This window comes from Xiphophorus hellerii, chromosome 12 (assembly GCF_003331165.1).
Source record: "Xiphophorus hellerii strain 12219 chromosome 12, Xiphophorus_hellerii-4.1, whole genome shotgun sequence".
Taxonomy (NCBI): Eukaryota; Metazoa; Chordata; class Actinopteri; order Cyprinodontiformes; family Poeciliidae; genus Xiphophorus; species Xiphophorus hellerii.
Window position 1 is genome coordinate 6,028,576 of NC_045683.1, and position 15,066 is coordinate 6,043,641.

Below are 15,066 nucleotides of genomic sequence, written 5' to 3' on the forward strand. Positions count from 1 at the left end.
AGGCAGTTGAATTTTCCTATTGGTTGGAACATTATAGCTTAGTACAACGTCATCACAGAAGTTTGGCTATAAAAGCACAGCCCCCCCTGAGTTGGAGAAGTAAGGTCTGCCGCGGTGAATGGCAAGCATTGACCGATAGCTTTCCTTACGAGTTAAAAATGCGCAATTTATTTGCAATGTGAACAATGAATGGAATGGGTCTCCTCTGCTCTGACTATTGGTGAAGATATGGTGTTGAACGGATAACCGTGCCAGACAGACTGCAGTCCTGACAAAGCAAGAGAAGCTGTCGTCCTGATCACAGCCTAGATAAGCATTATGAGATCTGCAATCGCTTGTGTCCTCCTGAGCAAATTTTCTTGTTTCATCAAAAGTTTTTGCCAATAGATTTGAGTCCTGATGGATTCTAGAAGGCTGGCTTAATACTACCATCTTTAGCATTGCAAGCCTTCTCAAAAGCTTTGAGAATTCTTGCAATACTTTGTCAAAGCGATGGTTGTGTTTAAAGTGACTGATGAAATTTGACGTGTAAAGTGTTGTGCTGTTTTTCTCCTCACTTGTGTATCAAATGCGGAAATTTCTTTCCGCATTTGATACACAAAGCCAGCATATTGTCTTCCTCCAAAACCTTAGAGAAGTTCCAAACTATACAGCCTTTATGTTTTCTGTTTACTGGCAAGCTGGACTGCATTCACATGGTGCTGGGAGTTCCCAGTTTGGGAGTCATTCTGACCTTTAATGTTTATATTTCTGTTGTATGTGTAAAACCACGGGGTACTTGTTATATTATGTTTTTAAAAAATTATGACCAAGTTGTTTTCTGACATGAGAGAATTTTGAAATGATTTATTTCCAGTCAGAAATGTTTTTTCTGCAATTATATTGACGCTCCTTTCATACAGGAGTGGGAGCCCTTGATTAATAAAATACAAAATCACCAACACCAGTGAACATGTTATCAGTGCTATTCATTATGATATTGGTAAGAATAATGTCAAAATTTCTTGATATCGGCCCAATAATTATCGTACATCCTTACTTTAAAGTTACTTAAGGAGAATGTGTTCCTTACCTCCAAGTTCTTTTACATTTAAGATGGCATTTGGAAATGGCACTGCCTTGATGCTGAAACCTGGAAACAGAAAACATATAAACAGAAAAGGTCATTTAAAATTTCCTACAAAAGAATTTTGCTACATTATTTAAAAATAAATACTAACAATAGAAACTCACTATATAATCAAATTGGCTGAGAAGGCTGAGCGTAGATTTTTCTAATTCAATTTTTTTTTTCTCACAGACAAAAAAAAGAAAAGAAAAGAAAAAACATATCTGAGTCATAAACAAGAACCCCATTTTTGGTGGTCCAGAAAGAAAAGAGAGATTAAAAGCTAAGCAGAAAAGCATTATGTTGGGTTTATTGGAGAACAGAGTTAATATATAAAGCATTTCTCTGAGTTATGTGGTCCTTCTTTGTGGGTGTGAATGGGAAACAGAAGAGCCCAGTGATGAAACTTAGACAAGAAATAGATTTAACTTGACTATTTTCAAAGCAACTCAAACACATGGAGGCAGAGATCCGGGAAATCAAAGACTATGATTTTCTACAAAGCTAAATTTTTTGCCAAGTTTCATTTCAGAGCAAATTACAACAGAGAGAAATATTTGAGTGAAAAGTGAGCAAAGCCACAGGAGATTTCCATCTTCATGTTTCTGCTTTCGTAAACGTTGGCAGATGCAGGAGGCAATGACAGCCAACTCTTCTTTGATAAACGTTCACTGAAATGTCTCTTCGCTAAGGTAGATAATTACCATACTTGATCTGGTGCGGGGTACCAAGCAGGAGGCACAAAGGTTCAAACCCCCAGAAAAGCAGAGACTTATGGTTATAAGCTGCACATTTGGGAGCTGCTTTATGTTTAACTTCAACGGGACAGACTAAATTTAAGATGGGACTTCTGCAACAGCTCAACGTGGCTGCTGTCAAAGACACAGGGAGGTGGGAGGGAACATCGTCGTTCTTAAGGGACTGCATTGCATATAAGGAAAGCGACGTTCACTACCAGGAAAATGATGTGCACTAAGACAAGATCCTCCTGTCCTAGATGGACAAACAACACCAGCCTCCAAGGTGACTGAAGGAAAGAAACAAAGCTTGGGCTGGTGACATCCTGGCATACACTCCTGGAACAAACACTGGGAACGTTCTTTCCCTTGGTGGAAAGCTCTGTCATCTGTTAAAGGGAAATACATTTCCTACAAGCATCTCCCCACCCAAACAATACAATCTTTATATTCCATCAGTGCACTGTGATGTGCACTTAGCACATACCTGTTGTAGGAACAATGTTGTCAGTGCTCTCACCGCAGAGCCGTGAGAGCAGGCTGGTCTTCCCAGCTCCTGTCAGGCCGATGCACACCACATCATATTCTGGTCTAGGTGGTGGGGGTCCTTTACAGCACAGTGCCCGAAAACACTGAAATAAAGTACAGAAATCAAAGAATGTGAAGCAGGCAGTACACACTGAGGGGATAGGGAGGTGCTGGCCTTATTGAGAGGAATAAATATCGTCAGTCTCGCCTCTTTACCATTTCGTACTTTTTGGTATTGGATGATTTGTGTGATACTTTTCTGGCTACAGAAAAACAGCTATCAAGTCGTAGCTCACTTTTGGGAGGTTTCATAATCTACCAGTAGTACCAATTCTGACATCAGTTAATTGTAAGTTATTAAAGAATTAACTATAATGAAGAACTAATGAGCATCAATGACTGGAAAGATGAGTAGCACTGATTTTTGCTTAATCAGAAAACTCTTCAAAAGAGAAATGAAAGGAAGGATGTTTGAAGAACCTCCAGTACAATGAGGAGCAGCTGACAGTGAATCAGGAACAGGTTCTGGTATGTTTGTTTCTCTGGTTGCCAACTGTGGTATCTCAGGCCCCCTCCGCTCCAGATCCCTCCCCTCAACAAAACTAAGACTGACACATAACTCCGGCCCCTTTAATTTAACCTCAATCAAAAACTAGATTTATAAGTTGTCATATCTTAGATCATTTTAGAATATGAGTTGTAATGCAGAAGAAGTTGGGCAGGTTTTTAATTGTGCATATAGCAACTGCACAAATAAAAAGGGTTTCAAAGTGTGGGGCTTCAGAGTGCTGTTGGGTCCGACAGTGGTGTTCAGAGTATGATGGCTAAGCTAGGAGGCTTACTGTTATTAGCAATACATGATGGTAGCAATGTTTTGTTTAGCAGGGTGTTCACTGAAGGAGGCTGTAGCACCGTGCTTCTGAAATTCTCAACAGGAAACTAAATAGAAATTCCAACTTTTGATAACATTTGTGGAGGTAACAAAAAACAGAAAAAGTTCAAGTCTGAGAGCTCCACCATTTTAAAATCTGTTAGTGTGGTACTTCTAAAAATGTGTATTTGCTTAAGCTGTATGTGGTTATTTATGTAAGAAATAACTACCAATACATAATATAATAATACAATATACAATACTAAGCTTTAGATAATATAACTACCTAAATTACAAATTAGATTTTTTTTATAAAACTAGTAATGTGTTGTTCAGATATCACCAGGTGACTCTGAGCCAATCCAAGCACTTGACAGATTCTAAGAACAAATCAATCCATGGATGTGCCATAACCTTTTCCAGGTGTATAAAAGCAGAGCTGAAGTTATTATCTTTGGGTCTAAAGAGGAACAATCAAGAGTCAGTGCACAACATCAGTTATTATAACTAGAAGCTACTGATCAGGGCCAAAATCTGGGTGCAATGATGAACTCAGACATGAATCTTCAGAGATCCTTAAAGACAATTGCAAAGTCGTCCTATCACCTGAAGAACGTTTCTAGGGTTAGAGGACTAATGTCCCAGAAGGATCTAGATAAACTCATCCATATGTTTATTCACAAACTGTCCCCCCAAAATGAATCAGACAGCCGCAGCTGATCCACAATTTCAATAAAACTAGGAAAATATAGCAAATCACCCCAATTATAAAGTCCTACTCTGAACCCCCTGTAGCTCAGAGAATAGACTTGTGAGAAAATATTTTTATTATTTCATAAATCACCAAATGGATTAGCACCAAAATACATTATAGAGCTGTTGTCGTTACATCAACCTTGAAGACCACTCAAATATTTTGGGTCAAGTCTACTCTACCTCCCCAGAGTCAGAACCAAAAATGGAAAAGCAGATTTTAGTTGTTATGCTCCTCAAATCTGGATCCATACTTCCAGAAAACTGAAAAACAGCCAAAACACTGAGTTCATTTAAATAAAATCTTAAAACGCACCTGGTTTTGATTAATAATAACTGGGACATTAATCAACATATTTAGTGTATATTTGCTAGATAATGGAATTTTACAAAATTCCATTTATTTTCTGTTTGTTTATTGCTTGTTTCATAATTGGTTAATGTATTATGTTCCTATGGTGTAAAGCACTTTGAACTACCTTGTTGCTGAAATGTGTTATAAACTTGACAATTTTATCAAGGGCAGTTAAATTAAATGTTCACATGATACCAAAAAGTCATAAGGAAAAATATTTACTTAATTTGTATAGATTATTATAACCTGGTGATATATACACAAGAAAAAAACCAACCATTAGGACAGATGCAGCTAAGTGGTGACCCAACATGTTTTCGTCTGCATGTTGCACCCTGTCTGACTGGGCCATTACGGTCACTGAGGGCAGACCCTGTCACTCCATGAATCACGGCCTGGGACAGAGTCCCCTGCTGTGAGACATTAGGGAGCAAACGCACTGAGAACCGTGAATGAGATCCTTAAACTTGTGTGTGAAGAGATCAGTATCCAAAACTAAAGAGAGATCTCTTTTATTAGCAAGACAGGAACCGGTCTGGACAAGGCAGAGCAGACACACACACACACAGCACCCCATCCATCTTGTATATCACATTTCAGGTGGAACATCAACACGGGTTTTTTACTGCTCATGTCAGCAGATGACCCTGTTCTACCAAAGACTGTAACAAGAAGAAAAACCAATAAGGGCACATGAACTTCTGTGCACGTAAAAGTTGATGTGATGGTACTTGTGTAGTACTATTAAGGATAATTTTACCATAAATTTGCTAATAACTGTCCATCTGTCTCCAGGGCCACATAGGGGTTCTTGTCTATGACCAGTAGTCACTATAAATTAGGCAAATATAGAAAAAAACTTAGCATGCACATCTTTACTTTGTTTGATCAGTATGATATTTTGGAAAATGCACAATCTCGATTTCAGATAAATGTGGTATGCAGAAGGCGGCAACAGTTCAACAGCAACCGTGTTCCAACCCTCGGTTCTCCATCATACCCCCCAAAATATCAGCACCCACCAGGGTCAGTTTTCAGGGCTGCTGTTTGATGGGGATGTGGGGAATCTGCTTCAGCAGAACCAGACGTCGGCGGAGGAACCCGACCCCCCGACTCCTCCGTGAACCCATGCGTCTGCTTAAACAGGAAACATTCTCCTGTTCCAGAAAACGGGTAAGATCAGAAACACACGCATGTCAGATGGGCGAGCACATGTACAAACTTGGTTTAATTAGGTCCTTCTACTCTGTTCATTGTTCACCTCTTAGTGTCACCCCCTTTCTTTGCAGCTACATGTTACAGGCTTCCGTGGAAGATTAAATCAACTTCTCTGCTGTCAATTCTGTGAGCCAAAAGTTAATGTGGAAAAAGATGGTAGGTTTATAGTAAGCTATATGACTTATTTATCCACCCTCCTTCGAGTGTAAATCACAACAAAGGCAACAAAGAAGGTTGCGGCCTTACTGGCTGCGTGGGAGGAAACAGAGAGGATTTCACAACAGTAACTAAAGGAGCTTCCAGGGCCTGACCCTGGGGTCCTCATGAACACAGTGGCCCCTGTGAGAGAAAGAGATGGCAGCTCCCACCTCTGGCCTTCTTTGACAGCACAAGATTGACGAGGAGAGCTGCTCAAAAGCCTCAAAGGGGAAAAATAAATATGTCGAAAGGCTTTTGCTTACCTCAAGGCTTGCCCCTGCCCCGTCACCCCCACAGTTGATGATTTGAGAGGCAGTGTGCTGTGTCACTGAGACAGAGAGCTCAAATCAGTCTGGCCCGTAACTACCCCCATAAATCTCCAAGTCATCCAGACAAACAGCTGAGATTATATGCAATGTGTACACTGCCTTGAAAAAGTACACAAGCCCCTGAAGCTTTCAAATGTTTTTGTCTTTTCACAACCACCAATGGATTTCATTCAGTCAAAAAACTTTCAGAAGCTTTGAACATCTCGTGGAATATTCTTAAATCATCTATATCAAAATTAAAAGAGAATACCATTATTGCAAAACTACTGAGACATAGATGATATGCTAGGTAAGGAGAGGATTTATCAGAGAAGCAGCCAAGAGGTCAATTTTAACAATAGAGGAAGTGCAGAGATCCCCAGTTCATACCTCCCATTTTGGGACAAAGTCCTAAAATGTCCTCTATGCAGTTTGCCAACAAGCCATGTAGGGGAAATGGCGAAATGGGTGGAAGAAGGTGCTCTTCTCAGATGGGACCAAAAATAGCCTACACTGAAAACACACTATGTGGAACGGAAATATTACACTACTCGTAAAGCCTGAAGAAACAATCCCCACCATTAAATGTGGTGTAAGCCTCCTGCTGTGGCGATGGTTTTCTTAGCAGTTCCAGAGAAGTTGGTCAGAGTTGATGGGAAAACAGATAGAGCTAAATACAAGGTAATGCTAAAAAGAAAATGTTAGAGACTGAACAACACTTGAAACAGAGGTTTAACATCTCTGCAGAATAACCCAAAAGTTATGGCCAGAGCTAAAATAGAAACATTTAAACTGGAGTTTTTTTAGTTTTTTTTATGAGCCTAAACACTATTGAGATTCTGATGAAAGACTTAAAATTTCATGTTCATAATCAAATCTAATTGAATATGAAGCTTTTGGCAAATAATAAAACATTTCTGTGTCTAAATGTGCAGTTGAATTTGCTTCAAAAGTCAAAGCTGATTAAAAGGGGAAGCCACACTTCTCATAAATGTTTTATTTTTATTAAAATACATTAAATGTGGGCAAAAAACATATAATTTTCTTTCATTTAACAATGTGTGCAACATTTTGTTAGTCTATTATGTGAAATCGAAAAAAAATTAATTTGCATTGCCAAAAGTAAATGATTTAGCTGAAAATCAAGTGCCTTTACTGAAGCTATTATCAAACCCTTGTAAAAGCAAGAGAGTGCAATAGAGTTTTAGCTGCAACCATGCAGCTAAAACAACTCCACATATAAAAAGTCTGCCATCCCTAGACATTATTGATTAGCTGCCTCTTGTGGATTTGTTTCACCCGTACTTCCCTGAAAGACCTGCTGAGACATTACCTCACTGTTGTGGAAGCTTATTAGCTAGACTTAATGAAAATGAGAATCATATTGTTTAGGCCAAAAGCAAAGTGTTTTCTACTCCTTTATATTCTGAATGAAATTGATGCATAGCTGACAAATGAAAAATGAGCTCTTGGGTTCCAAGACATTTAATGGGTGATATAACTGAGCTTGCTGGCAATGAATCAGAGATCAAGTGGACGTTGATTTTATTAAGACATGGCAATGCTTCAACAATGGAGAACCTACTACCTAAAAAAGAAAGACACAGATGGCATGAGCACTGTTGTTACATGTCTCTTGGCTACTGCCACTGTTGTCTTTCAATCATGGTGGAGTCCTGTGAACTCAAGTCTGTCAATACAAAAGTGGCTAACGTACATTATTCCACAAATATTTCCAAAGTAAATAACTTTAGAAAAAGGGTTCACATGAAGTCAATTAATTGCCATCCATCATCGTGAAAATTCATTGGCTGCAGTTGGACAGGCTCTTTTAGAGAAAACCACTCTGTATTTTTAGAGGTAATAAATGTGGGTTAGAGGGAAACCACAATCACCAAAGCAGCAGTCTAGTTCATGTTTCACTCTCATATTCTGTGGCTGGAATCGAGACACCACAGGACAGGAATAAAGGCAGAGGCATGATGACAGCATGTTCCAAACTGAGGAACTCCTAACAAGCTCCCAGGTTGTGTGGACTGTGTTTTCCCTGCCTCTGTTGAAGCGCGACATCTACTAATACTGCTGGCAACCACAGGAAACCTCCTATTAAAAAAAAACAAAGCACTTCAGACAATTAGAATCATTCACTAATAAGTTTATTCAGATGTTTGGCAAACCTTATCCAAACTAATCAAAATATCAACCCATATTTTCTGGGTGAGTATGATTTTATACCTTGAGTTGTGGGAGTTGGCATTTAACTAAAAATCCACATCAGAAGATCTGTGATTGCAAATTACCTTTGAATATGAATAATAACAATAATAAGGCACTATGAGAAGGAGAAACATAAATTTTGGCAAACAATTTTACTTGTTATTGCATGGTTTTAAGCAACAAACACTAAGTTTGCTTGATTGGCTCCGAGTGGCTATAGGTACGTCAAAGTGTTTCTGCTATTCCTTACATGATCTCTTACATAAATGTGGTTTGGTGATTGGCTGACATGGTTGGCAAGATGATAACCAGCATGGCAGACTTAACCCAACCACACAGGTTGGGTTGGGTCCTTAACTGACCTTTTGTCTGGATGGGTGATGCTTGGTCAGTTAGTTGGATGACTGATTAGCTAGTTGACTGGTTGGTAATTTGGTAAGCTGGTTGAGTTAGCCACATAGTTAACCAATTAACCAGTCAGTTATATGAATACACTTTGATGTCTCTTTATTAATTGTTATAATGCAAACTACTACCCTATTCCCAAAAATTACACTTTTTCTGTCAGTGTTTGCTGCATACAGTATGTTAAAATAAAACAAAGTTTACACAAATAAGTTTCAACAGACGTTAGAAAGAAAAATAAAATCAGTAGGTCAGACCGTAAAAACAAAGCTTTACACATAACAGATTCGTAGATAAAGAGTTTTCTGAATAAAGATGATAAAATTTCCAATAAACATGATGTGCATCAATCCATAAAAAGTTGAATCTTTCTTAGGAAATTCTTTCCCACATACAAGGAAGATGTCACGTGTTGATGCGCTTAAATTGGTTGCATTTAGTTCTCATTGTGGAAACAAAGCTAACGAATCCAAACAACTTCATAAGAACCAAAGACAATCCCTAAGAACACAACAAAAAGCAAACGTCCTTGCTGGACGTGCCTTCCTGACAACAGAGGAAAGAAGAGACGAAGACATTAAAAAAAAAGAGGACATCTAAGACACTGGCCCGAGTACACATGGCCACTACGGCCAGACGGACACAAGACACTGATGGGCGAGCAGGCCGTTTTTATTTTTCCAGACCAAGTGTCGGGACAACACTTGCGTGCAGGGCTCACTCTTGACCTTTGCAAATGACAGTCCTTTATATGGGCCTCCCAGCGGAGGAGCAGCGCTAACAGCTATGTGTGTAATACACACCATCCACAGTCATAACACGGGTGTGCGGCAGAGGAGGACATACAGGAAAGTAGGCTATCAGGGATGAAGGAAAACGTTGAAGGGGGTGAGGGGGGGCCAGGAGAGGTAGAGAGAGAGCAAGATGGAAAGAGGGGGGAGGATGGATGGCAACATTCATTCATCCTCAGTCACCCCCCAACAACCTCCCACCCCCTTCAGTTGTTGTTGTTATTTGCCGCTTTGAAGCCAGTTCGAGGTAGGGGGAGTGAATGGTGGGACACAGTATGGTTACAGTGAGTGAAGGGGGTGGGAGTCGGGGAGACTATGCATGCCATTCTCGTTAAGGGGTGAGAGAGGTATGGTAGACACTCTGGACTCTTCCCATGTTTTCAACCAGACTGGATCTCTGCCATACATTTCATTGTCATTAGCAGATCTGCAGGTTTGGTTTCTAAAATCCTCAATGCATTTTTTATATAAACCACTGTTACAATCCTTGCCCGCCTGAAAGGAGAATTTCCCTGAGGGTGGAGAAAAAAAATTACACAGAGGGCATTGTGCTTGTTACTGCAGGCACGACAGACTGTTTTCTTAACATCCCGACAGCAGAATAAATAACACAAAAAGTGGATTTGGCATTGATAAACTCCGACGTGCCTTTAACTGTAGCTGAAGGTGATGAAATCTAAGATTTACTTCGATTCAACTAAACTAAACAAAATGAAAAAAAAAAAACCCGTTAGGGACACCAAACAGGTGGCATTCATTACCCAGAACATCAAAAATAGATCACCTCCACAAATGCACAAATACATAAAGCAGCTATATTCATAATTTTATAATGTAGTGATATCTCCGTCTGCAGCAACTCCAACACCCGTCTGGTGCAGCAGGAGGAATCTAACCCAAGGTCCATAACGTGTGCTTGTCTGTGTTCAGAAAAGGGAAAACCCAGCTATAAAACTGCTTTGCAGGCACATCATCTTTTCATTCTAAAGCAAGATGCATCTCACCCCCCCACACACACACACTCCCTCCTTCCCTATCAACCCCTGCAAACCAATTCATTCATCCCACTTCTGTCTGTCTGGCCCTCATTTCAGAGCTCCAACACTTTTGCCCTGACGCTAAGGTGTCTGGACAAGGAGACAAGCTTGAACACACACAAGCACACGCACACACACCGCCCTAAAGTGAAGTTAGAGCGCCCCCAGCTTTCTGACGAAACACACTGCATGAACTAAGCTGAAGAAACAGAAGCAATATTTTATCTTAATAAAAAGTGAAAGAAAATAAAACATATATTATTGCATTTTCTTTGTACTATTTCTTTCTTTATACACTGAATACAAAGTCTTCCAGAAAATAAAAGAAAAGTACAACAGGAATCAACTTTAGACAAGAAAACTAAAAAAAAAAGACAACTGCCACTTCTATCAAATAAATATATCATCACCACATTAGTATGGATAAAAAAAGTTGTTGTCACTGACAATCTAAAATCTTCATCTCATTTTAAATGTCAAAAAAAAGACATGTTTATATTGTGGATAATTTGACCAACAGGCTGGAGCTTCCTGTTTCTATAAGCGGTCCCAGGGTTAGCCCTCTCCTATCTCAGCCAACATGGTAGCTTGTGACCCTGTGTGGCTGATGAGGAGGCCAGATCAAAGGCAGAGAGGGAGCCTTGGAAAAACACTTGGGCTGAGAATGGACGGGATATCTGTCAGGAAGCCTTTCCCACTGGGCTCACAAGTGCTAGAGCCCAGAGATCGGGTTACCACCCCGAAAATGCCGACTTGAAAGTGGGGCTACGCTCTAATCCACATACATCGGACTATATCTGTCCTCTACTTGCACTCCACCACCAATCATATATTCCCCTCCTTCCCCCTCATGCTCCTCCAACGCTGCCCATTTTTGAGCCACTGCCAAACCACAACAAAGTAGCTCGTCCACAAGTCCTCTCTGCACCCTGCTCCCAAACCCTTCACCCCCCGGCCCTCAGAAAAAGAAAAACGCTCATGCTTCATCACAGAGGATTAACAGGAAACCCTGACACAACCTATTATGGAGGAGATACAGGGGGCTTGGGTGGTTTTGCCACCCCAAGAGGGTCTTTATCTATTCTCTTCCACAGGGTTTGAGATGTTTTCAGAAAAGGGTCCTAGAGGACTTCATACCCTGAGCTTCCTTACCAACTGCACAGTCCTAAACACAAGCACCTCTATAACTTTCAGCTCCACAGACAAGGGACAGATGCTGGCAGTAGCATACCGTGTCTAAGAAAAGAAGGACGCAGAGATAAAGACGCTGGAGCAGCGGATGGTGCATTTTTTGAAGTCTATAAGATAATGGGAGTATTTGAGACAAGGACGGTACATGTGTGTGTGTGTGTGTGCGCGCGCATGGCAGTGGGGTGGGGGCGGCTGTCAGTGCTGTAAATCTGGACGTCAATAACAGGAAGACTGTTGCAGGACCATTACCATAAATCTGACAAACGCCAAGTTGATGGGAGGCTGTATCTGTCTGGTAAGGGACCAGTCTAGACGCTCCTATTGAGGGGTCCAGCAGTGTAGCCTTGTTAGTTTGCTGCACCATCTGGATGTGGCAGTAAGTGCCCGCTGCTACAGTTCACACACACTCACACACCCTTCTCAATACCACAGCAATAGTAGTATTTCTGGGTCTTTGCCCAGACTTTTTATAGTCCAATGTAAGAATTTTCAAAAAGCTATTAAGTAAAATCAAGTTCCTGTAAATCATTTGGAATTTGGTCAACACAGCTGTGGAAAAACTAGATGTATAGAACAAGAGTGTCCAATTTCGGTCTTCAAGAATCCATGTCCTTAAAAAAATGAATGATTAATTGATGGTTCATTACCAGAGATCTTGCAGAGTTTGTTGCTGAGGACGTAATTTGGCCATTACTACAGCTGCATCTGAGCAGGGGGTTTCCAACTCCAGTCCTTAAGTACCAGGTATTGAAATATATAACACTGTAAACTAATGATATCTAAATATAATATTACAAATAAATCATCTCCTAAATAAATTAGGTTTCTTATACAATCCCAGACCCGATCATAGTGTTTTTAAATTATCACCATCAGTCTCTGTCAAAACTCATCTCCTGATATCCGTTTTTAGATTTGCTTTCTGTGATTTGTCTGGCTATGCCTCGTCTTGTTTGATCACTTTTTGAACACATGTAGACTATTTTCATGTACACATCTAACAAAACCAAGTAATAGGCTGTCAAATATATTTGAAGACCTAACAAATCTGGGATTTCCCTCAACAATCTATGTGGTTTGAATCCCTTACAATGACATTCATTGAATGAGAGACTGTATTGACTGCTGGAGCTCCCTGTGTCATGTGACTCGCCCTACTTATCCTCAGATAACATCAGCTGTCCCTGGTGAACGATGCAAAGACTTGGCTGAAAACCAAGTAATTACATTTAATGATGTTCAAAGCAAGGTGTGTAGCATATAAAGCATGAATCCTGAAAATGAAGTCTGTTTGAGAGTATTTCTGTAATGTAAGAAAGAGGTGTGGCTTTGTTATATTGACAGATTTGTTGAATAATGGCTTTTTGTCAGACTGGCAGGTAACACACACATCCATATAAAGACATCTACACTACTTTTATATCATTTGTCAGGCAACATTTTGGATACTTGATTTAAAAAAAAAACAATGATTGCATGACAGATGAGATGTGTGTGATTCAAAACTTTCCATTTCCTATAAAGAACTATTTCACAGTCATTTTGTGGGTCTGCACTGCCTATGATCATCTCTACTTCAAAATCACAACTTAAATAAAACTTAAACTAGTTCAGGCTCTTCGTGATGCAAATGTAAGATTTATGAAACTTTATATTCAATTTCGGAAAACAAAAAAGGGAGCTTTTTGCAGTGCTTTCTGGAGGACCACAATGTATCAATACAAATATCACAAACAACATATGTAAAATAAAATTTGGATGTAAATATACTACTCTGATTAGAGATTATTTAAAACAGTTCAGAATTTGTGAAATCTTTACTCCATTTGCTAGAAAAATCGTACGTTTTCCCACACATACTGCTGTGAAATCTAGTCTTGTTCTCATACATTTCATGCATCATCTTGTCCCATGAGTTGGATGTAACAGTTAAATAGCAGATAGTCTTGTCAGTGTTTGTATAATTAGCTTACATTTATTTCACCAGAGAATGTATGACAGACAGTGGATTATAATCCTAACTGTTCTTTCTAAACACAATTTCACTAAAATATTACAGCAATTTAATATAATAAGACCACAAAATCTTGATGCACTCCTAAAATTTGGTCAAGATTATGGCAAATAAACTAACCATACACAAAGACAGTACTAAATACAAAAACAGTTTTAAAACTGCAAAGTGAGATGACATGCAATAGCAGAATGGCATGTTGTCTTCTGTAATCTATTAACCATAACTTAAGCAGCCATGAGCCACATAAGGTCTCCAAATTCTGCATGTCTACAAGGATATGAACTGATCATGACATGATATGAGAAACAGGATAATGCTACAGAGGCCAATTTGGCATCCAAAAAGAGAATAAATGATATGGATCAAAGAAATGTACAAAACTTTGCAGTGTCAGATGTTTTTTAAAGTATCTCACTTTGAAGTTTATTCAGATTCAAAACTGCTGTCACAAGCTTAAATGTGTTCTTCTTACACAACAGGGTTTGCATAACAAAATAACTTTTTCTTGCAACAAAGCCATATGAGTTCACCTGAAGAGAAACTGGGTCTGATCCAAGATTTCAACCAGAACTGTGTGGGTTCTACATCGACTCCCCTTCAGTGAGGCCATGAGGGGGTCAAAGCAAAGCCTGGGGGCTTTCATGATGGTTTATTACTTTCCCTTTTTTTTTTTTTTTTTTACAGAATTGCTCAAGTGTACCCTCATCAACAAAGTTCATAACCTTCTATCTTCCACACTATTGAGACTGAAATGTTAATTGTCCAAAAAAAAAAAAAAAAAAACCCAAAGAGAAGCAATGCTGTTTGCCAATGTATGAAAATAAGTCACACAGATGGAGGTCACTGGACAGTAGGCTAAATATTAAGCAGGTTTTAATGTGCATGTCAAAGAAAGCAATCAAACAAGAAGCATATCCACTTACATTCCGCTCAAATTCAGAAGCCAGATCCTGTCAAAACAAGCAACCACAACAACCCTTTTTGTCTTGACCAGTACATGTATCCCAACTAGAAGCTATTGTGTTTTCTGACATTTCCTGGAAAATTATTACAGACAGAAAATAAGAACAGCAGCATTAAGCATTTGAGAGCTCTAAGATGACGTACAACAGATATTAGCACCTGCTACAGAATTGCTACCTTACTGCAGCAATTTCCCGCCAACCACATCACTTAACCTCTAACACAACTCACCTGGACGTGCAGGGTGCTTGAACATTAGAGGGACACTAAGGGCTCAATTTATAGTTAAGCTCATAATTGTTCATATCGCTGGCAAAGTAAGATTTTAGATCATTTTCATTCACAGAAGTTTATTTTTGAAAGTAAATG

At 39.4% G+C, this 15,066-nt stretch overlaps 1 protein-coding gene across 3 annotated transcripts in view; it reads right to left on the bottom strand.

Moving 5' to 3' along the window:
- arl15a (ADP-ribosylation factor-like 15a) overlaps window positions 1-15,066 on the bottom strand; it is a 112,036-nt gene that overhangs the window by 68,989 nt on the left and 27,981 nt on the right. For all 3 annotated transcript variants that reach the window (XM_032578232.1, XM_032578231.1, XM_032578233.1), the window contains exons 2-3: window positions 2,333-2,477; window positions 1,073-1,132 (exon numbers count right to left, since the gene is read on the bottom strand). In XM_032578232.1, the coding sequence (XP_032434123.1) occupies window positions 1,073-1,132; window positions 2,333-2,477 (205 nt within the window). The remainder of the gene's footprint in view (window positions 1-1,072; window positions 1,133-2,332; window positions 2,478-15,066) is intronic.